At 44.8% G+C, this 23,388-nt stretch overlaps 1 protein-coding gene across 1 annotated transcript; it reads left to right on the forward strand.

Moving 5' to 3' along the window:
- Positions 1-13,370: 13,370 nt before the first annotated feature.
- Positions 13,371-23,173, forward strand: Ankrd66 (ankyrin repeat domain 66). Its single transcript, XM_051204350.1, has 3 exons — positions 13,371-13,589; positions 16,365-16,593; positions 22,215-23,173. Exons 1-3 carry the CDS (start codon positions 13,379-13,381, stop codon positions 22,399-22,401), a joined length of 627 nt encoding a protein of 208 aa, XP_051060307.1. The 5' UTR covers positions 13,371-13,378; the 3' UTR covers positions 22,402-23,173.
- Positions 23,174-23,388: the final 215 nt, after the last annotated feature.

A 23,388-nucleotide genomic window follows, 5' to 3' on the forward strand; every position in this document is an offset into this window, starting at 1 on the left:
AGGTAGTACTGTCTACATGCTGATCCTATGGCCTGAATGCTACTTCTGTCATAAAATCAGTTATGCTAAGGTCTGGGGACCTACTAAGTTCTAGGGCCCTGTTAAGAGCCCAAATCCATCAGACATTTATTTGACAATTTGGTACAATATTACAGACATGTTTCAGACATAAATGTAGTAATTAAAAGCATAGAGCAGCTGGGTAATGGTGGTGTACACCTTTAATCCCAAAACTGTGAATCTGAGTCCAGTCTGGTCTACTGAGGAAGTTCCAGGACAGTCATGGTTACACAGCGAAAACTTGTTTCAAAAATGGATGGATGGATGGGTGGGTAGGTAGATAGATGAATAGATAGATGATAGATGGATGGATAGATAGATGATAGATGGATATACAGTTGTATGTATGGATGGGTAGATAGATAGATAGATAGATAGATAGATAGATAGATAGATAGACCGACAGTTGCACAGAGCAAAGAAACCTGGACTTGGATCCAGCTCACTGAGTGTAGCTCCAAGACCTTGGGCAAGTTTGACAGGCATTGAATCTCCCAGTTTCCTAATCTATAAGCTGAAAATAATAGTAGTTCCTGAATGTTCATACTGAGAATTCAAAGGGATAATTCAGCCAAGGGTAAGGCCAGCTTTGGCTACAAAGCAAGGCCAGTCTGGGTCATATGCATGAGACTTTATCTCAGAAAATAATTAAACAAACAAACAAACAAACGTACATACAGATAAATAGAACAATATATATAAATGCTCAGAACAATATTTGGCCAGTAAAGTGAGCTCTTGATAGATGTTAACTATTTATACATATAAGGAAGGCATACATATTCATGAAATACATAGGGGAGCTAGTTTATTTATAAGCATATATGAATTTCTAGGAAGAACTGAAAGATACTGATGTTGTCCGTGGGCAAGGAGACTATTCACAGAGGCAGTGCGATAGGAGTAGCTAAATAGAATGTCAAGTCAGAGAATGGAGCCTGAGTGCCATGATTCAAAGGTGAAGCAATGTCAGAGGACAAGAAGTCTAGAACAGTAATTCTTCTGAGTTTCTAAAATAGAATCTCCTATTCAAAATTTCAGCCAGGTCTAAGGTTAGTTATCCAACACCAGGCTTGACATTTGTATTTTACTGGCAATAGTATAGCAAGTTTTGTGGATTTCATTTTCTCCATTCATTTAGGAGCTCCAGGACTGAGGATGTCAAAACAATTTTATGATTTCAGTGGGGATGCAGGGATACATAGACCACCTAACTGTTGAGAATCCCCTTGAGTATACCCTTGAGAACACCCCTGCCAATTCAAAACATAGAAGCAGCTTGTCAAGTTCAAGGCATTGTCATTGTGACTGAGGCACCTAGCTCTCCCACCTAGTTGTGAGTTACTTGATTATCTACTTGAGGCATTTGATTGTCTAGTTGTGAGTTATTTCATTCTACATGCAGAATATCATTCATTTACTCCATCATGCTTATTAAGAGCTCAAGAACTACACCTTGATACTCACAAAATGCTTGTTGGTATGCATTATGCATGCTTATGGGAAAATAGTATTTATTACTAATTCAATGTACAGTAAGTTTTCCTCCTTACAGTTGTAAATGAATAGTATAAGCGTTGAAGTTGTTTATAGTGTTTATAATGTACTGTTTTCATTTAGCAATACAACACTAATGTCCTTCCAACCCAATGTAAGCACAGCTACAGTATCAGTTTTAAAGGTTACAGATTTTTCCTTGTTAGTGAAAACTTGGCTTGTTTAAGTTTCAAAATGGTACTTTGATGGGAGATGCCATTCGGTAAATATGTTTCTCTTATTGGTTAATGAAGAAAGCTGTTGGCTAATAGGAAAGCAAGATAAGTGGGAGGAGAGAGAAAGGGTAGGGAGAGAGTTAAGATGGAGGATGGAGAAAGAATGCCAGCCCATCTCTCCATTAAGATAAGACCACGTGGAAGAACTTAGATTAATAGATATGGGTTAATGGGTTAATAATTAAGAGAATGCTAGCTAATAAGAAATGATAGTAACAGGCTAACAGCATTATATCAAATACAATGTCTCAGTGTGTTGTTTGAGGCTGGTGGAGCTGAGGGACCAAACCGACAGGAAAAACCTGCTCCTAACAGTACTTCAGTGAACATCCTTGCAGATAAATCTTTGTGCATGTTTACAATTCTTTCTTCACTGTGAATACCTAGGAATGGATTTTATGAGGCAGAATGTGTGCATTATTTTCTTCTGTTTCTCCCTCATCCATGGGTATCACGATTCAGGCCAGAATAGATTGTGCATTACTGTGGAAAAGTTACTTCTCCAAAAATGAGAGATCTGTACTGATTCGACTTCCTCCTTCTGAAACTGTCAGTGTTTCCCATTACTCTGTGAGAAATACAGTCGAGTCACGCTGATGCGGCATCCATGTCCTTGGCAGCATCTGGCCTCCCTCACCTCCTGGACGTCTTCCATATTCAGTCACTCTGGATTTGGTGCCGTAGCATCTCCTTCGTTGGTAGGATGTATCTTTCTTGTTGTTGTTCAGGTCCTGGTGGGCAGCCAAGGGGATTGATTGATGAGTACTTAGTAAAGGGACTGTTAATAGAAGTAGAAACAGAATTCAGTGAACACAAGCAACATTGCTTTTGACCAATCAGCACTGAGAGCCCTGACCAGCCAGAAGAAGCAAGTACAGAAAGCCATGGCTGGAGCTTTCCCAGGGCTGCTCTATGGAGAAAGCTACCCCACAGGGCTGTGGCCTTCACAGAACGGCTTGCAGGTCAGATTCAGATTCCTAACCCTATTCTTCATATCCCCTCCCAACACAGACAGAAGTTGGCACGAGAGCCCATGAATGGTATCCAAACAGGTCAGCCTCCGTGGGGCAGAATGATGCTCAGTGTATCTAAAGAGACAAATGGAAGATTTCCAACTTACACCGCAATGCTGGGTCTCAAAGCACTTTGTGCTATTTTTAGGTCATTTAATGGGGTCAGAATATTGCACACTTGACTTGTGCAATATTTCACTTCCTCAAATATACTAACACCCCATAAAGAGAGATCTGACATTTTTCACATGCATTATGTCAGGCTCAAAAATACTGGTTATGAATTTCTCTCAAAGGGACTTCCTAGGGCTAGGGTGACAGCTCAGTTGGTAAAGTGCTTGTTCAACAAGCATAGGATGCCCCGGGGACTCACATAGTAACAAACAAGTCAACAAAATAAACAAATAGAGAACAGTGATGGGAATTGATTCCTGCTCTGGGGAGGCAGAGACAGGTGGATCCCTAGGGCTTGCTGCTGAGTCAGCATAGTCTGCTCAGCAGCAGCTGTGGGCCAATGAGAGACCCTGCCTAAAAACACAAGCTGAAGGGGACGCCCAAACAGCACAGGGTTTCTCCTGGACCCAGAATTAGGCACAAGCAACACCTGTGATGTTTATGATTTAATAAAGCTTGCCTGAGGATCAGAGTGCAAAGCCAGCCACACTAGTTAGTCATAGAAGCTGGGCAGTGGTGGTGCACACCTTTAATTTCAGGACTCGGGGCACAGAGGCAAATGGATTTCTGTGAATTCAAGGGCACCCAGGGCTATATGAGAGTAATTCAGTCTAAAAGAGAAGCTGAACTTGAGCCTTTAATCCCAGCAATGGAGAGAATGAATACATGGAGCTTGTTGCAGCCCCAGGAACAGTCTGGTGAAGAGCAGTGCAGTCTGGAGATGCTCTCTTGAGTATTCATGGAGACAGGCTCTCCCTTTTGGTCTGAGGTGGCCATAAGAGCTAGTGGCTGGCTGCTTTGCTTCTGATCTTCAGCTTGAACCCCAATATCTGTCTCTGAGTTTTTATTATTCATGTTACACACACCCAAACACCTGTTCTCATAGAGAGAGCATTTAGTAAGAGGAGAAGAAAAAAAAGTGGCTGCTTTCTGACTCAGGCAGAAAAAAAACGGAAGCAAATGACCTTGCAGGTGTAAATTATAAGAGAGGAAGAGGGAAGCTTGTGTTAGAGTAGGCTAGGGTGTGGTGATAAAGGAGACAGAGGATGGGGAGGGGGAGGGGCAAGGGAAAAGGGAAAAGGGAAAGGGATGTTTGTCCCAGAGGGACAAAGGACTGCCTCTGGATAGAGAGGAAATGGGTGTAGCCCATAGGCACATGGTGGTTTATAAAGGTAAAAGGGGAGACTCCGTGTTAGCATGAGGTGTTTAATTTTAATTGGTCATGTTAATTAGTTGAATCAAAGGGAGTTGCTGATTGCTGGACTTTGGTAGTCAGCCTCAGGAGGAGCAAATGGCCAAATAGGGGAATAGGCCTTGGTGGCTAGCTTTAGGAATGCAATCCAGTGGTTTTCAGCAAGGCAGAGGGAAGAAGGGCAGGGTCTGCCAGAGCCACATGCCGGAGTGAGCAAGTGTCCCTTCAGACGGTGTCGTGTACCATGTGAAACTTCACACACACACACACACACACACACACACACACACACACACACACACACAGAGAGAGAGAGAGAGAGAGAGAGCAGACAGGCAGAGCCTGGCTGGAAGGAGATCAGGAAAGTGAGCATAAGGCTGTTACCCAACTACTAAAGATACGAATGAAAGAGAGTGTGCATGTGTGAGGGTATGATAAGCAAGCTATTTAGGGACCGGTTCAGGCCTGAGAAGCAGAGCCCACCATGACTGTCTGAAGGATATGCCCTGGATGGAAATCTCCTCCATCTGAGGAGCCAGTCCACTAAGCCAAGAGCCTCCCGACCCAGACATTAAGACCAGAGACCTCGGTGCACTCGTGACTTGAATCCAGAGGAATCCTGAGCTGTCTTGAGTCATGGCCCTGCAAAGGACAGGAACCCCAGTTGTGAACCTAGTGGCTATGGTCCCTAGGACCTTGCTAATACTCCTGTGTATTGCTCTGATATAAGTGTGAAGTAAAATATATACTCAAAACCAACTTGCGGAGTCTGTCATCATTTCTCCCAGGGAAGAGCTCGTGACAGAGACAGAGAGACACACACACACAGAGAGGGAGACTCTCTGAAGGCAGTTGAACTAAGGCTTTCCAATGTTATATCAAGTGTAACAGAAGGAGTAGGAGATACCCTGAAAGACCAGAAAATAAAGAAAATGAAGGACGGTCTGACCTGGAAAGCTAACCGATATCTGTTCCTTGGAATTTGCTAGCTTCCTCTCACAAGGCCCTGAGATAAGAAGAATTCACACTGCCCCTCCTTTCTGCCCCTCCTTTCCTGTGAGTCAACAGGTGGTAAATAGGGTCCTTAGGAAACAAAGAGATAGCTACAACTCTGGTTGGCCCAGACAAGATTAATTAGCACACCCTGAGGCCCTAAGGTCTGCTGACCCTAATAGCAGACCATCCTGCCTCCAAGGGTACATACTCAAAGGACAGAGGGTCCCACCCCCTCCCTAAGCTTGTGGGTTTGCCTTTAAAAACACCTGGGCCCAGGGGAGGGGGCTTCTCTCTAGCCTGCATGCTGGAGGAGCCCATTTGTGCAAATGTTTCCTGTTCATTAAAGCCTCTTGCATGTTGCAGCAACTGGACTGGACATTAAGTTCTTGGGGTATCGACCGAACCTGGAAGACTCCTCATTCTGACGGTCTTACAACCCAAGACAGTCACCCCCAACCCTTTGTAAAGCAGGCTGTGCATATCATTCAGGTTATACAGCATCTACTTTGGGTCAAGGGATAATCATGGCAGTGTCTCTCCAGACACTATTAGAAAGTGCCCTTTTAGTTTAAAATATGTGACCCTATGGGTCTCCTCATTTGCATGAACAAGATGCCATGAGCCTTTGGATAGATGAGCATGCAGAACCACCTTGAGCTGACTGGCACAGGTCTGCTTCAGCAGATCCCCTTCTCAAGTCTAAGTGAACCAGGGTCGTGCTATCTTACCAGATGACATTGATAAGGTTTCTGGAGGGCAGACAGACTGGAACAAAAACTCTAGGTCTGCAAAGGGAATCTGAGTCTCAGTTTGCTAGTTCAAGGTGTGGGTAACCCTGGAGGCTCCCTGATATCAGGGCCATGATAATGACGCTGTCGAGCTCTGAGTATGATCAACTGTCTCACTGCTCTGAAAGAGGACATAGCAAGTGTCACCTAAGCCTTTTGGGCCTCAGTTTCTTGTTTGCAAACTCCCTATATACCATGTTTTGGATCAAGGGTAATGAAATAAAGCCTAGAAAATTAGGGGGGAAAACATGTCTAATACATAAAGGCTTTTATTGAATATTGGAATCCCCATGTACACAGTTCTCAGGGCAACCTATCTCGCTGATTTGTATATCCCACTACGCAAATCTCTTTTAAAAGAAGCAAATTGGTTTGAAGTCAGAACTCCATTATTTCCTAGGGAGAAAGTCTCAAGTTCAGTGACCTTTCCAGGCGACTTTGACTTAGCCCATTGGGAGGCAATGTAAGATTGTGAAGGACACCATAATCGAGTGCCAGCAAGTGACTTCTTATTTTGCTGTGACTCAGTCAGTGTTCTTGGCTGTAAAGTGGGGATGCTTACCCATGGTGCCTGCCCAATACAATTCAGCTTTCCATGTGTGTTCAAGCAGACTTGTTGATGTGTGATGATGCAATGAGAACAAAGCCTGGGTACCTTGCAATTATGACCATTTTCTTGGGAACTGGAGTGAGATACAAGGGAATCAGATCATACCGTTCCAAGCGTGGGCCAAGGGAAGACAACAAATATACAACGGATGGCATAGCTGGCTAGAACTCATATCTTGAACTTCCCTTGCTGGTATCTGTCAGTCTACAGAGGCTTCACTGGGGTGGGAGAGGTTGTAATGTATCAGAACACAGTCTGTTTTTTTTTTTTAAATATATATTTATTATTTTTTCTTATGTTACATATCAATCTCAGTTCCCTCTCCCTACATCCCTCCCATGCCCCTGATCCCCCTCCCATCCCATTCCCCCCCACACACACACACTCCACAGGGAGGGTCATTCCTTTCAGGAGGGATCACCAAAATCTGCCAAGTCATTTGGAATAGGGACTAGGTCCTCCCTCCTGCCTCTAGGTTAAGGGAGGATCCCTCCATGGGGAATGTGCTCCCAAAGTCTTTTTGTACACTGGGGCACCTGTTGCGCTGACCACACCCATTGGGGTAGGGGCAGGTGTGGCCATGACTTGGGAGAACTAGGTCTGAGACTGGACGGAGATAGAGAGCATCCAGAGGCATCATCGGGACGGGAACCTGCTGGCGTTCATCTGTCTCTGTTTTAAGTCATTTCTTCCTAAATAAACATCTATTTAACCTGTCTGTTTTTCCAGATCCTTATTATTCCACGATAGTTTAGGATCATCCTTGGCTACTTGTCAGTTCGAGGTCATCCAGGGATACATGAAACCTTGCCAGAAAAAGAAAGAAAAAAGGAAGGAAGGGTGGGAGGGAGGGATGGAGGGAGGAATAAATCTATAGCCTGTCTCTTGCTTATTCTATGATAGCCCACTAGGGTCATCTCTGTGGGACAATCATTGATCAGTGGTCACTCTGCCTCAAGCATTTCTGGCTGAAATTTCCCCCCTATGGAATCAAAGCCTAGTTCCAGGACAGGCTCCAAAGCAATACAGAGAAACTGTCTCGGAAAAAAAAAAATGTGTTTTTTAATTAAAGGACAGTGGAGGAGGAGGTAACAGGTCCCCAGAAGTCTGCAGTTTGCTGGGGGACACTCCTATCATGTTCCCTCTTATCAGGAGGATCTCTGTCCTTGAACCCTTGTGTCGCCAGTGCAGAATGGGTCTCAGGAAGGATTTCTTCAGAGAAAGGCAGGCAGATCTCTGTGAACTGAAGTCATATGAAGCTTGGGAAGAGCTGTGGAGTGTGAGCATTGGAGCGTGGAGATGGCCTCTCATACACATTGTTTCTATCTTGTAACACATTGTTTCTATCTGGTACACATTGTTTCTATCTTGTAACACATTGTTTCTATCTGGTAACACATTGTTTCTATCTGGTAATAGACACCCATTAAACACTTTCATATAGCTCATCCTGTTCCCTCCAACCATGTTCTTCTCCCTTGGACTTTGTGAAATTATATCCTCCTTAACAGTGACCTATGTTACTAATTCTCTATTTTACCAGACCCCAAAGAAGTGAGGGCCTCAGGCTTGGGCTGGAGCCTGCCCTATACAATGGCCAGGCTTAGTTTATCTTATATATTCTGTATGTCTTTTAATGACCACATGCTTGTGATTTTTGAATACATAACTTGAACCCAGAGTCACAGGACTTTGAACTGCTCTTTGATATTTCACACTGTACAGATTTCTCAAACTGATATCAACACCTAACTCTTAATCTATGTGCTCCCATCATCTAAAGCCACCCCCACTGTATCCATTCCCATTCCACCTGCCTTGAATCTCTCTTCCCCTTGCTACTCATGTCTAAGCCATTGATAACTGATGTCATTATGCCAGTATTCCCTCCTAAATAACTCTAGCTTCTGCACTTCTCTCCATGACCCCCACAACCATCATTCACTAACCCACCATCCTTTCTGGTCTAGACATCAGCAATGGATTTCTTCAGTGTTCATACTTGAGGTCTTACCTCTCCTCCATCTGTTCTCTAAAGGAAGCCAATGTAACTTTTGAAGGACATACAAGATGTTTCATCTCATTTCACCCATTGCTTAAAACCTTTCAGCTGCTAGGCGGTGGTGGCACATACATTTAATCCCAGCACTTGGGAGGGAGAGGCAGGCCGATCTCTGTGAGTTCTGAGGCCAGGCTGGTCTACAAATCAAGTTCCAGGATGGCCAGAACTACACAGAGAGACCTTGTCTCAAACAAACAAACAAACAAACAAACAAAACAAAACAACAAAAAAGAGAGAGAAAGAAAACAAAGAAGAAGATGATGAAGAAGAAGAAGAAAAAGAAGAAGAAATTCAGTGGCTGTTCTTTTTAATTGGGGAGAAATCCAAATTCTTGACTAGATCCCAGACATATTGAACAGCCTCCCACTTACCCGCACTAAACATAACCTCTACACCTCCTCACTCTACACTCCAGAACTAGCATCACCCCTTTCTTTATTTCTCATACAAGCCAAGCTCTGGACCACCCTCTCCAGCTCCTCAGACCTATGAGCCCTCCAGATTTGCCAAGTTCATCTCTGCTATTTATCAAGGTTCTTCAGAGGGTCACAATCAATCTAATGCATAGGAAGGGTTTATCAGTTGGCTTCTGGAGTTAGGGAGCTGGAGAGTTGGGGAAATCAGTAGATGTTCAGTCCAAGATTTGGGAAAGCCTCAACCCAAGAGGAAAAATGATGCAGTCCTGATTGGAGGGTAAAGGCTTGCAAATCCCTGGGAGAGTCATCAGTGGAATCTCCATTCAAATGCTGATGGGTCTGGAGACAGATGTCCTTGAGTTATGGATGTAACAAAACAATGCCCGTGTACACAAAAGGGCTGACAAATGCATGAACTTGACATATGCATGACATCCATGAACTTCCCCCAGTGGTGGTGCAGGCCTTCAGTCCTAAATGCCTTTAATCCCAGCACTGAGGAGACAGAAGCATGTGGATCTCTGTGAGTTTAGGGCCAGCCTGGTCTACAGAATGAGTTCTGGCACAGCCATGAATACACAGAGAAACCCTGTCTCCAAAACCAAACAAATAAACAAACGTATCCTTTGAGTGAGGAGCAAAAAACAAAAACAATTTCAGCATTAGACGATTTGCTCAGGATCTTAGGCCAAGGCTATCCCCTGTGACAGAATTCTCGATGACCTGGAGCCAGGCTTAGCCACTAGCCCTAATCCTCGATGGGCAACACCTGGCCTAGCTCCTAGATTTACTTCATCCTTTAGCAGATACCCTTTGTTTCTCTGGTCTCCCTCTGAGAATATTGCCTGAGAGTTTCTCAAGGATACAAAGCTGATATAAAACTTGGTTTGGGAAACCTGGAAAACTGGTATCCTAAAAATTGAGAATTTGCGCTTAGCATTCATTCATTGTATTTTTGGAAGCCTCATTCAAGTTGTTCTGAGCATATGTTTGGTTATCAACTGACTAAAGCATAAATATTGTGAAAAATAAAAATACCCTGGGCGAGAGGAGAGCACTTCAGTCCATCGAGGCTGTATCCCCCTACAGCAGAGAAAAGCTGAGTTCATTCTTAAAGTGTCTCTGAGCCTCCCTTCCCTGGATCCTCATGAACCCACATTCACAGCACAACATCCTAGACATCCCCAGTACTCCAAAATAGACAGACATTCCTCAAGTTCCAAGCAGCTACTAAGCAGGTAGTCTGCTTTACAGTATATTGTGGGTTTAGGGCCCACACCCTCACCCAGCCGCCTGCTTTGGCAGCCATGACAGGCTGCAGAAAAGACACAGCAGGACATAGGCCTCTAACTCAGCAACATGTGCTAAGCCTACAGCCTTGCCTGACTTGCCTTCTGATTGGTGAGGGACCAATCAGAAGTTAGCCTTAGGCTCGGAGGTGCTTTACAGATAATAATGGAATGCAGAGTGTAGCAACCACCCTGGGAGGGTCTCTAGGCACAACAACCTTCCTGCAGCAGTAGTTCACCAATCAGCTCAGGACAGGTTTCCCAACTCTGGGGGTGCACTAATCCTGAGACTATTGCTATGCAGCTAGAGAACCCCCAGACACTCCCCTTGCTCTACCCCAATATATTCCCTGCCCCACTGATGCCCCTGTCCCGTCCCCGCACCCCCTTGCTTCACCCACTCTGTCTGCTGCTATTCAATTTCAATTTGATTATCAAATGCTCTTAAGAGCCTGTTGAGGGCCATCCCAGTTACACTGAAGTAGAAGATAGAATTCCTGAACAGTTTGCATGGAAAGCCTGGAGGCAAGCCTACACCACCAGACTCCAAGGACCAGGAAGCTGAGTTTCACTGTTGGCTTTCCTGAGAGGGAGGAGGTGTCAGTTTCCATGGCGCAAACAAACTAACACTCCAGCCAGCCTAAGGTAGCCTGCAGCACAGAACTCCTAAGAAAGAGAGTAAGTATTTTCATCTTAGTTCTTTTTTTTTTTAATTAGATACTTAACTAAGGCAAATACTACTGACTACTCTTTTAGCCAAGGCACATCTACATGAAGGATTGCAGTTCAGATATATTTGATCAAATTCATAGATTCATGCAAAGGAAGTTTGCTAAATTTCAACAGTTATAGAGAACTCAGATCAATTCACATCCCAACAAAACTAGGTAATGTTTCAAACCTCCAATTCAGTGGGTTTTAGAATTTGAGAGTTAAGAAACCATTGCCACCAGTCTGATTTCTAAGGAGTCCACCGCCCCCAGATGAAGTCCTGTACTCTTCCAGCACTCATTGCTCACACCTACCCCCAACTGGTCCTAGGCAATTAGTGGTCTACATTTGACTCCATTGTTTTGCCTGCACTGTGGGTGTCACACATGTGAAAGCATGTACTATGTGGTGGCCTTCTCTGCTTGACTTCTTTCATGTAGCATGTGTTATGGTTCATCCATAAAACATCTATCAGTCTCCATTCGTTTTGTGTATGTGTGAATATGTGTGTGGCAGACAGAGGTCAACCATGTGTTTTGTTTCTCAGGAACTGTGCACCTTGCTTTTTGACTGGGTTCCATTGGCCTGTAGCTCACCAAATAGGTTACCCTGGTTGGCTAGTGAGCCACAGAGATCTAACTGTCTCCCCCTCCCCGGGTAGAATTAGATGTGTGCTGGCACAGGGATGGAGGGTGGATATGGAAGGAATGGGAACTGAGTGGGATTGGGATGTATGGTGTGAAATCCCCAAAGCATCAATTCTAAAAAGGAATAGAAGTGTGTTTCTCTGCCATGTGTCCTGGAGATTGACCTGGGATTTTCACACTTACATGGCACATTCTTTACCAACTGAGATATCTTTCCATACTACTTCATTCATTTCTATTGTCAAAGAATATTCCACTACTTGATATTTTTATTTTGTTATCTGTTGGCTAATATCTAGGATAGTCCCACTTTTTGCCCATTATGACTCTCCATGAACATTCATGTCCAAATTTTTACAGATAGGTTTTTCTTTCTTTTTGATAGAGACTCTGAGGGCGAGCCTTCCCATCTTGACCCTAGTTAACTTTTTCAACCCAATCACCTGCTTGCCCAGCCCTCACTAAGCTTGGTCCTCTCTTCAGGTCCTGCTAATCACAGTGGTTTGCAGGGGACACAGTAAAGAAACTAATGATTGACCACTCCGTGATTAGGGAGAAGGTTTTTGTTGGGGGATAAGAGAGAGAAACCGGTTGGAAGCATCTGGGAGATAGAGTCCAGATCTGAGAGAACAAGAAGCAGACTGCGCATGGCCAGGATTTGGGAAGCAGGAACAGCAGAGAATAGCAAGAACATGGTGAAAAATCCTGGGCTACAAAGAGAGCACGGTGCGTGTGTTTGTGCATACGTGTGTGCATGCATGCCTCTCTGTGTCTGGAATGGTCTTGGGACAGAGTTGAGGAAGTCAAGGAGTCTAGCTGGGCCATGAGATATGTGACAAGTCCATGTGAGTAGGGGCTGAAGGAACCTGAAGGCCACCAAGGGACATTATGAGCAACCACATGCCAGAGGCAAGGGAAAGACTCCTGGCAGATCGGAACACATTTCACAAGTTCCTGAGGAACACTGGCTTTTATCTAACCACCAGAAATTCTTCTATAGCCCAGGGTGAGCTGAGTTTAGACTCAATTTTGGATCAATCCAGGGGACTGGCTCTTTTTTGGGGGAAATGGGTTACCCTTTGGATCTGACACTAAACTCTGGCACAGTCTTAAAAGTCTTGGATTGGGTTTAAGAGGGACACCAAGTCAGAATGACGATGCATGATTTTACTAGAAGAGGACTATTATTGTCATGAATGATAGACAGGTAGTAAATGCCCAGGGATCTGAGATTGGGCCCCAACATGTGACAGACAGCATGGTGGGGGTCTCTGGAGAAGAATCAGAGCCCATGTGGCAGAAGTAGGACCTTTTCTTATTACCGATCTTAGGACGGAGAAAGTTTCACAGCACAAATCAGTAGCCAGGCTCTCCTACTCATAGGAGGTGGAGGACACACTGCAAAGTGCCAGGCTGTTACTTCAGAGATAATTCTGGGGACAATAGGGGCCATCAGTTGTTTTGGGTTTTCAGAATGGTGGGTGCTATCCACAATTGCTGAGAGTTAGTCACCAGAACAGCAGAACATGGGGGGGAGGGGGGAAGAGAGAGGGAGAGAGAGGGGAGACACACACATAAATCTGAAAGACAGGAAAGCAAGTCACTGATGCAGAAACTGAGGGAGCCCTTGCCGGGGGAGAAGGGTTGCATGGAATCTCCTAAATGGAGATTCTCTGTATCTCAGGCAGATTCTGTTATGGAATTGTCAAAACTGTCAGACATGACAAAGCTCCACCAGGCTGTAGCGGTGGGGGACTGTAATTCAGTGAAGAAGATTTTGAAGAAAGGTCTCTGTGACCCAAACTACAAGGACGTGGACTGGAATGACAGGACACCACTTCACTGGGCAGCAATCAGGGGTGAGTATTCAAAGTTCCTGCAGACCCATCCCTCCTCATCTACATTCATGAGGCCATCAGTCTGTGTCACAGTGGAAGGGACATTTAGTTCTAGAGGGCACATTTAAGCCCCAGCAATAACCTTTACTAGCAATGGCACCTGGACCATGTTATTTAATGTTTTGGAGACTCATTCTTCCATATAATTGGGGGGGGGGTGTGCTACAGAGGCAAAGGGATCTCTGGGTTCCAGGCCAGCCTGATCTATAGAGCGAGTTCCAGGACAGCCAGGACTACACAGAGAAACCCTATTTCAAAGAAACAAATAAAATCAATATAACACCAAAAACCCCCAAAACTAAGAAAACAAATAAAACCACACCCAGAAAGAAAAAAAAAAAAAAAAAAAACAAACCACCAAACTGTAGGCAAATAAAACCACAAACAAAAAACCAAAACAAAACCGTGGAGTCCCTTATATGTTGGCCAACTTCTCCTGAACACCAGGCCTGTCCTAGAGTGGTTGATACACCTAGTGCCACTCATTGAAGGAAACAGAGTTTCTCCCAGAAGGTATAAGAGACAGTTGTTAACTTTTACCATAAGTCTCAGATTCTGGATCACCCAAGCAGTGTCTAGTAAGGGTTCCATCTCATGGAGTGGGCTCAAAGTCAAATCAGATATTGTTTACTTACTCCCATAAGCTTGTACCATGGTTGTCTTAGCAAATCTTTCAGACAGGACACCATGGCAGATAAAGGGTTTGTGGCTGGCTTGGTGTTCGTGTACCTTCCTATACCAAAGATACTGGAACATAGGGACGAAAGCTCTGTGTAGGCACTGGTTCAGCAATTCCATCTTCGATGAGTTCTATAGTGTTGTCTTCGGCAATGGGGCCTTGGTGGCAGCTTTTGGGGCACCTGGATTGTTTGGGGATTCCTTGTGAGGCCCTTTTGGGTAATGATTAGGTTAACCTAATACTGGAAGCCTTTCTTTTTGTGACAAGAGATGGCCAGTTCAAACTTTGACACCCCCCATTATTTGTCAAAGTCATTTAGATCACCTTCACAGATGGATATACTTGAGGACATTTCTACTGTATTAGGTTCCATACATGGTAGTTTGAATGAAAATGACCCCACAGGCTCATGGGAAGTTGTCACTTTGTTGGGACAGGTTTTGCTTTGATAGGGGAAGTAGGCTATTGAGTATGGGCTTTGAGGTGTCAGATCCTCAAGCCAGGCCTAGTGGCCCAGTCACTTCCTGTGCTGTGGGTGTAAATGTAGAGCTCTCAGCTCCATGTCTGCCTGCACTTCCCACCATGATGAGAATGCACTGAACCCCTGAACTGTAAACCAGCCCCTAAATACATGTTTTCCATGATAAGAGTTACAGTGGTCATGGCATCCCTTCACAGCAACAAAATCCGAACTAAGACACTGACATCGTACTACCCCTTAAATTCTTCTTAATTTTATCTGTCTCTGCCTGTATTCCTCCCACAACCCTCTCTCCCCTGTCCCTCTCCCCATTCTTGTCCCCCATACCCAACCATAGCTATATTCTATTTCTCTTTCTTAATGATATATATCTGTTCCCTCAGGTCCCTGACTCTATAGCTAACCTCTGTGGTTCTATGGGTTATAGCTCAGTTATCACTAACTTCACAGTTGATATCCACATATAATTGAATACAAATCATATTCATTTTTGTGAGTCTGGGACATCTCACTCAGGATGGTTTTTTTTTTTTTTTTTCTTCCTAGTTCTATCTGCCTGAAAGTTTCAAGATGCCATTTTTTTTTTTATTTTAAAACAACTGAGTCATATTCTATTTCCTTTATCCAGTCTTCTGCCAAGGGACATCTAGGTTGTTCCCAATTTTTGGCTATTTGTGAATGGAGCAGAACATTCAAGACCTATTTGGAGTACAGAATAAGTTCAAGGCTAGCCTTAGCAACTTAACTAGACCCTCTCTCAAAGTAAAAAAAGTAAGGAGAGGTCTAAGGACTGTGACCTAGTGGCAGAGACCTTGCAGAGGACATGTGGGGACCTAGCATCAACCCCAAGTGCTACAAAATAAATAATTAACACAAACCAAGGATCTATCGTAGCCACAGGAGCAGTGAGGTGAGGCTGCCAGCATGTAGACTGGAAGGACTCGAGTAAGATCTGGGACAAGGGGCAGAAAACAGGACTGTTCTAGAAAGGATACAGGAAGATCTTAGAGGGCTCAGGCCTCCATGGAATGAGGGGAGGGAACTGCCTGCCAGGAGGGAGAATGAGAAGGGAGAGAATGACAATAACAGGACAGAGGTACCGCAAAGGCCAGTCTCTGCCTGCATCTGAATGTATGGCTGCCCCTGGCCTTAGGCCACTGAGGACATTTGTAGAAGGCTTTCTTTTGGGCCACCAGTCAACTCCTAAATCATAACATGGAGACTTCTTATTAGTTACGAATGCTCGGACTTACCTTACGCTTGTCCCGCTTGCTCTTCCTACTTAATTTAACCTGCTTCTCTTCATCTACATTATGCCTCAGGGCTTTTTTTTTTTTTTTTTTTTTTTATCTTTCTTTCCTTCTGAGTATCCTGGTCCATGCCTGTCTGCCTGACCTACCTATTGGCCATTGATCTTTTTATTAGACCAGTCAGGTACCTTAAGCAGGCAAGGTAAAACAGCAACACACCTTTACACAGTTAAGCAAAAGCAGCACACCTTTACATAGTTAAAGTAATATTTTACAACAGACATTTTCATCTTAACTTCCTATTCTTTCTCCATGGTATATCTAAGGGCAAATGGAGGTGATACACCTCCTGTTACAGTATGGAGCCAGACCCTGCTTGGTGACTGATGTGGGCTGGACCGCAGCTCACTTTGCTGCTGAGTCTGGCCATCTGAATGTACTCAAAACTCTCCATGCACTGCACACTGCCATTGATGCTGCTGACTTCTTTGGAGATACACCCAAGAGGATTGCACAGATCTACGGGCAGAAAGCCTGTGTGGACTTCCTGGAGAGGTAAGTACTGTGCTTTCCCAGCTGTAGAAAGAAGCCTGTAATCAGAGTTTTTGTCAGCTGACCACGATCTCAGGTAAATGAAAACGAAATGAAGAGATCCAACCCAGTGGTTCCCACCCTTCCTAATGCTTCGACCCTTTAATGCAGTTCCTCGTGTGTGGTGACCCCCAACCGTAAAATTATTTTCATTGCTACTTCATAACTATACTTTTGCTGCTGTTATGAATCACAATGTAAATATCTGATATGTGATCCCCAAGGAGTCATGATCACTGAACCAGTTAACTGGTATCATAATTTTTATACGATTACTTTTATTTTATGCTTATGAGTATTTTACCTGTATGTACATGTGTTGTATGAGGGGACCAGATCCCCTGGAACTGGAGCTACTGACTGCTGTAAGCAGCCATGTGGGCTAAGAACAGAACCTGGGTCCTCTGGGGAGGGGGGGAGGGGGGGCGGCTATTGCTCTTAACAGAACCATCTTTCTAGTCCTTATAATAAGTTTGAAAATACATTTTAAGATTTTTATTAGAATGACAACTTGAGGATGAAAAGTACACTTATCTTTTGCTTTAGATCCTACAAAAGTATCTCTAATAATAGCTGGACGCTAAGTTTGGGGATGAGACAGGACATGGCCTAAGCTTTGTGCCCACTCTCATGTTTGTGAAAGGTACCCGAGCTAGCTGTGTGACTCTGTAGGAGTTAAACCAGCCCCTCACCCCCCCCTCCCTCGGTTTCCTCATACCTTACAGAGCAGCAGGGGCCACGGAGATGATTCCTTCAGTGAGGTGCTTGCCACACACACAAGAGGACCGGAGTTTGGATCCTCAGAACCCACGTCAAATGAGTCAAGGTGGCCATATTAGTAGCTCCAGTAGGGTTCAGAGACCAAAGGATCCCAGAGGGACAACCAGTGTGGGCAGAACTGGAAGCTGTGAGTCCAGCGAGAAATGCTAACTCAAAACTCACGGTGACACTACCTTGTCTCCATATGCACACACACACATGTGTACATGCACTTCTAAACACACAAGCACCAACATTCAACACACACACACACACACACACACACACACACACACACACACACACACCACAACACAGAATGAGGCAACTGAATTAGACTTCTGGGTTTCTTGTTTGTTTGGTTTGGTTTGGTTTGGTTTTGGTTTCTTCAGGCTGGCCTTGAACTCACAGAGATCCACCTGCCTCTCTGCCTCCCGAGTGCTGGGATTAAAGGTGTGTGCCACCAATGCCCAGCTTAGACTTCTGCTTTTTAAAATTAATTTTAAATTAAAAGCAGTATTATTTTACATACCAATCCTAGTTCTCCCTCTTTCTCCCATCCTTCCATTCCCCTCATCCCATCCGCTATCCACTCAATCCTCAGGGAGGGTGAGGCCTACCATGGGGGGGTCATCAAAGTCTGTCACATCATTTGTGTCAGGACCTACGCCCTCCCTCATGTATGTAGGCTCAGAGAATATCCCTCCATGGGAATGGGCTCCCAAATCCCATTCATGCACTAGGGATAAATACTGGTTCCACTACCAGAGGCCCCATAGACTGCCCAGGCCTCCTAACTGACACCCACATTCGGGGGGCCTGGTTTGGTCCTATGCTGATTCTTCAGCTGTCTGGCTGGGGCCCATGAGCTCCCACGTGCTCAGGTCAGCTGTTTCTATGACTGTCCCCTGCATGGTCTTGACCCCTTTGCTCATCACTCCTCCCTCTCTGCAACTGGATTCCAGGAGCTCGGCTCAGTGTTTAGTTGTGAGTGTCTTCTTCTGCTTCCATCTGTTTTTTTTTTTTTTTTAAACCTGTCTACATTCACATATGGCTCCCCTAGCCCACCTAGGACTTGTCAAACATCCATTCATTTATTTTCCAAGTTAAGCAGTTGGATGTAACTAAGTGCTAATTCTGTTCTCTGTAGTCATTGCCTTGAGAGGAATGGAAATCTGTCATTTGGGTCAACAAGTGATTCAGACAAGAAAAAGGTGATAGCCTAGTCTGAACGTGGCTGCTTGTTAAGGAAGATGAGATTGACAGAAAACCTAGACGCATTGCCAATTTATGGGCGAGAACAGTGCCAGAGTCCTGTCTCCTGTGAGCTTCAAATACAGTTATTGTCAAAATGTTAAACTAGGGCAGGACGGTGGCTTAGGCCTACAATACCAGCTGCTCAAGTGGCCAAGCAGAGGACATTGTAAAGGCAAGGCCCGCGCTACAGAGTGAGTTCAAGGTCAGTCTGGGCAAGTTAGTGAGACTGTCTCAAAAGAAAAAGTAAAATAAGATCTGGGGGATGTAACTTAGTAGTGGAGGGCTCCCTTAGCCCATGTGGGGCCCTGGGTTCAGTCCAGGACACTGCCACCCCCCCAAAGTTAAACTAATAAAACTGTTGCCTGGGATCAGATTGGCAATCCATAGAAGCACCTCAAGAGACCCTACCTTAAAACCAGTGTCAACATTTAAGATATCACAAATCACAAATGAGAAGATGGAAAGAGGCAAGCTTGGAGTCCTGTTCACAAACTCTTCTCACCAGTTCTAGCTGCCATCTAGGTGTCACACTCATACCTCAGTGTCCCCTGGCCCTGAGCACCAGCAGGCATTCTCCACTGGGGTTTCTACAGCCCTAAAGCCTGTTGTGTGCCACGGCTCCCTTTGTCTTAACTTCCCAGGTCCTCACACAGGTGTCTGAATCTGAAACCACTTTTCGTTCAACATTTTTCTTCCCCAACTATTATTGGTTCTTTGTTAACTTTTTTGGCTTTTGTGTGTGTGTGGGGGGGGGTGCTACCCAGCTCCCAAATAAATCACACATGGAGTCCTAGTCTTACTTAGGAATGCCCAGCCTTAACTTGGCTTGCTTCTTGCCAGCTTCTCTTAACTTAAATTATCCCATCTACCTTTTGCTTCTGGGTTTTTATCTTACGCTATTTTGTATATCTTCCTTCACTTCTTACTCTGGCTGGCTGTGTGGCTGTGTGGCTGTGTGGCTGTGTGGCTGTGTGGCTGTGTGGCTGTGTGGCTGTGTGGCTGTGTGGCTGGGTGGCTGGGTGGCTGTGTGGCTGGGTGGCTGGGTGGCTGGCCCCTGATGTCCTCCTCTCCTTCTTTTCTTGCTCCTCCCAAATCTCTCTTTTTCTCCTTCTATTTCTTCTCTCTGCCTGCCAGCCCTATCCATCCTTTCTCCTGCCTTGCTATTGGCCGTTCAGCGCTTGCTTAGATCAATCAGGTGTTTTAGACAGGCAAAATAACACAGCTTCACAGAGTTAAACAAATGTAACATAAAAGAATGTAACGCATCTTTGCATCATTAAAACAACCATTCCCCCGCATAAACGAACATAACCCACCTTAAAATAATATTCCACAACACCCAATCTATCACCTGTGTGCAGGGCGCACTCATTTTCCTGCTGCCTGGATACGATGGTAACCCACCCCTTCCTTGCCTCTGTTCATAACTTTTAGGCCCTTTGCTATCTGTGCCTTATGACCTAGCATCACCAGCTGTGGATAAATCTCTTGTATAAAGTCGGTTTGGACACCAGAGCTATAAAGTGGACACGTGACTGCTCCAAAGGATGGTTGAAGAGAAAGCTTTTATAGATATTAGGGAGATGACAGCCAGAGGTATGGCAGTGTAAGAAGGAAAAGTGGTAGAGAAACATGGCCAGGAAAATGGACTGAGCCACGAGAGGAAGAGAGAGTGGAAAGGAGAGAGGGACAAGAGGACCAAGAACCAAGAGCGAGCCATGAGATAGCATGGCAGAAACTGCAGGTTTATACAGGAATGAGAAGCTGGGCAAGAGGATGTCCTGAGTGGAGTTTAGGGTAGGAGGTGGACCGAGAAGAGCTAAGATGCTCCAGTATGCCAGCATGGACTTTGTAATGTTGAGACAGCATGCACTTTGGTATGCTAATAGGCATCACAGTTAGCCACTTGTCCTTGTTCCTTTTGGACCTGACATGTCTGCACTCTCTACTTCTGGGATAGACAGACCACAGAACGGCCAGAAGTAAGTAGATGAGCATTGGCAGGGAACTAGAGATGTCTACTTGTTAACTCTTCTGATCCTTGATAATCCCTAGTACCTCCACATTTCAACTGGGTCTCAGAGGACACACTTTATACCAGAAGTCATGAGACACACTTTATACCAGAAGTCATGAAGGAGCAGGCTTTTCAACCCTCCCCCCCACACACTCCTGAACTTTCAGTTCTTTCAAAGCCTGACATAAGTCCACCCTTGCCTTCCCATCATTCCTGTGTCATTGTGTTCCTCCATCTCGAACGGTGGCTGTCAACCTTCCCAGTGCTTCAGCCCTTTAATGCGGTCCCTCATGTTGTGATCTCCCAACCATAACATTGTTTTCATGCCAGGCAGTGGTGATGCACACCTTTAATCCCAGCACTTGGGGGACAGAGGTAGGGGGAACTCTATGAGTTCGAGGCCAGCCTGGTCTACAGATGGAATTCCAAGATAGCCAGGATTTTTATATAGAGAAATTTCATCTTGGACAACAAAAACAAAAAAAATTCATTGCAACGTTGCTACTGTTATGAAGTGAAATGTAAATATCTGTGTTTTCTGACCGTCTTAGACAACCCCTTTGAAAGGGTTGCTTGACCGCTAAAGGGGTCACAACTCACAGGTTGAGAACCACTGATCTAGAATCTTCACCTCTTGCACAGGAAATCCACCTCTGTGTTATTTCTTTGAGTAGTCTTCACTGTCTCTTGTATTGTTAGTTGTTTCTCTTCACCCATCCCCCATCCCCACTCCGTTTTGGACTGTGAACACAGTCAAGTAGACCTCATTAAACAAATGGACAGAGCTAGAGGCCCCTCCCACGGCATCTCTTCTCCCCTAGGTTCCTACATTACCCGGGAGTTAATCTACAGGACTGGCTCTCCTTCTCCACTTCTGCATTCACCTTTTGGAAGTCTTCCCTGTCTCTGTACTGACACATTTCTCCTAGGCTACTTGTATTTAATTTACCTATCATTCAACGTACACAATTAGCCTTTTCTTCTTGCACTTCCGATTGATTGGTTGGTTGGTTGATTGTTTGATTGACTGGGACAGGGTTTCACTCTGTCTGGCCTGGAGCTCACTATACAGCAGAGGCTGACCTCCAACCTGTAGCAATCCTTCTGATTCATCGTCCTGGCTGCTGGAATTGCACAGGTGCCAGGCTATACTTTAAATTTTTTAACAACGAACATGGGTTGCTTTCATAGGCAGGAAAATAGAATTTAAAGGAAGAGCTTCCCAATAAATGTGAAGACTGTTCTGGAAATGTGAGCACTTTAACAGTGAATAGCCTTACCTTCCAGCCATCTTTTGAGTCAGAGATTAACCACACCCAGGCTGTACCAGCCTTTTCTATCTTCAGGTAGTGCCTCTGGGACCTGAGACCTCCTGAACTTTGGAAGCACAGTTTAGAATCTAAAGTGTTCACTTCTATGTGTGTGAACTCAGTCTCCTTTCTTCACAGTTACACAGTGAATGCCCTGCACTGTGTGTAGCACCCAGGAAGGAAGGTCCGTGCCGGTGCTGGCCAGGCTCCTCTGCCACACTCACAGGCCGGTCTCTTTGCAGGGCAGAACTGGAATGCCGGGACCACCGCCAGAGAGGACTGCTGCTTGATGAGCGGGACCCAGATTGGGACCTCAAGAAAAGGGAGCTAGAGCTGTCCCTTCCTGCCCCGGATCGAAACACCAATAAAAAGACCAAGAAAATCCGAGGCTCATTCGGGCTCCGCCATTCCAAGGCTTGGAGGGTATGAGAAGGCTGTGCCTCAGGACACAGACCCAAGCGGACCTAGGACCTAGCCTGAAGCCAGAGGGGTTGTTAGTCTTTCTTGTCTTCACAGGATTTGACTCAACCACCTTTACCCATGCTTCTACTGAAAATCACAGCAAACCATTCAGTTGGAAAGTCTTGCTACAGTATTCTCTATCAGAGCCAGAATCTCTTTGCCCAAACCTGAAAGCTTGTAAACCCAGACGCTTGACCTCGAGGGGACATGACAGCCTAGCCAACAGTTTGTTTTCAGTGACTTGCAGTATCAGTATGCCCGCCTCTCACCCACCAACACACATCTTTACAGAATGTCCCAAAGTAAAAAGCAAAACAAAAACTAAAAACTTCCCAATATGATTGATTCAATCTAGGAATATTTTTTTTTCTTTTCTTGTGGGAGCCCACTCTCCTAGCATTGACAATTTTACCCATCATCATTTCCACCTAGGAGCAATGGTTTGGGCAATGTACAGCTCAGTGAGAGACAACTGGAAAGCCTGGCATGATGGGAATCTGTCTCCCCTAACCTAGCACCAGCAGAAAATGATGGAACGTGGACTTGTTGGTCTAGTTTTTTAATTATAGATTTTGCAAGATCTACAATTAGATCAGATATTTCCAAGAAAAGGATAGCATCTATTGAAGTTTTGAAGACAGTATAAGAAAAAGTGAAATGCCTTGGTAGCTACTTTTAATATTGATTTGCTGACATATCAGATGTGTTAATGCTAAGTAAAACATACTATGAAAACTAATTTTACTAGCATTCTACTTTTTACTTATTTTTTAAGTATAAGAAGATTCTGTAGGAGTTTCTTTGCATTTATATATCACATTCATTTGAAGGGAAGGGGTCACATGCACATGCCACATTGTGTGTGTGTGTGTGAGTGCATGTGTGTGTGTGTGTGTGTGTGTGTGTTTGTTTGTGTGTATACATGCTCTTGAGTGCCAGAGAAGAAGCTGTGGC

The sequence above is a fragment of the Phodopus roborovskii genome, unplaced genomic scaffold, assembly GCF_943737965.1.
Source record: "Phodopus roborovskii unplaced genomic scaffold, PHOROB, whole genome shotgun sequence".
In the NCBI taxonomy this organism is placed as follows: domain Eukaryota; kingdom Metazoa; phylum Chordata; class Mammalia; order Rodentia; family Cricetidae; genus Phodopus; species Phodopus roborovskii.

Excerpts from the sequence above, each read along its gene's own strand:
- Ankrd66 (XM_051204350.1), top strand. The coding sequence starts at position 13,379 with ATGGAATCTCCTAAATGGAGATTCTCTGTATCTCAGGCAGATTCTGTT. Across the intron at positions 13,590-16,364 it reads TCACTGGGCAGCAATCAGGG|GGCAAATGGAGGTGATACAC; the intron begins GTGAGTATTCAA and ends GGTATATCTAAG. Across the intron at positions 16,594-22,214 it reads TGTGTGGACTTCCTGGAGAG|GGCAGAACTGGAATGCCGGG; the intron begins GTAAGTACTGTG and ends GTCTCTTTGCAG.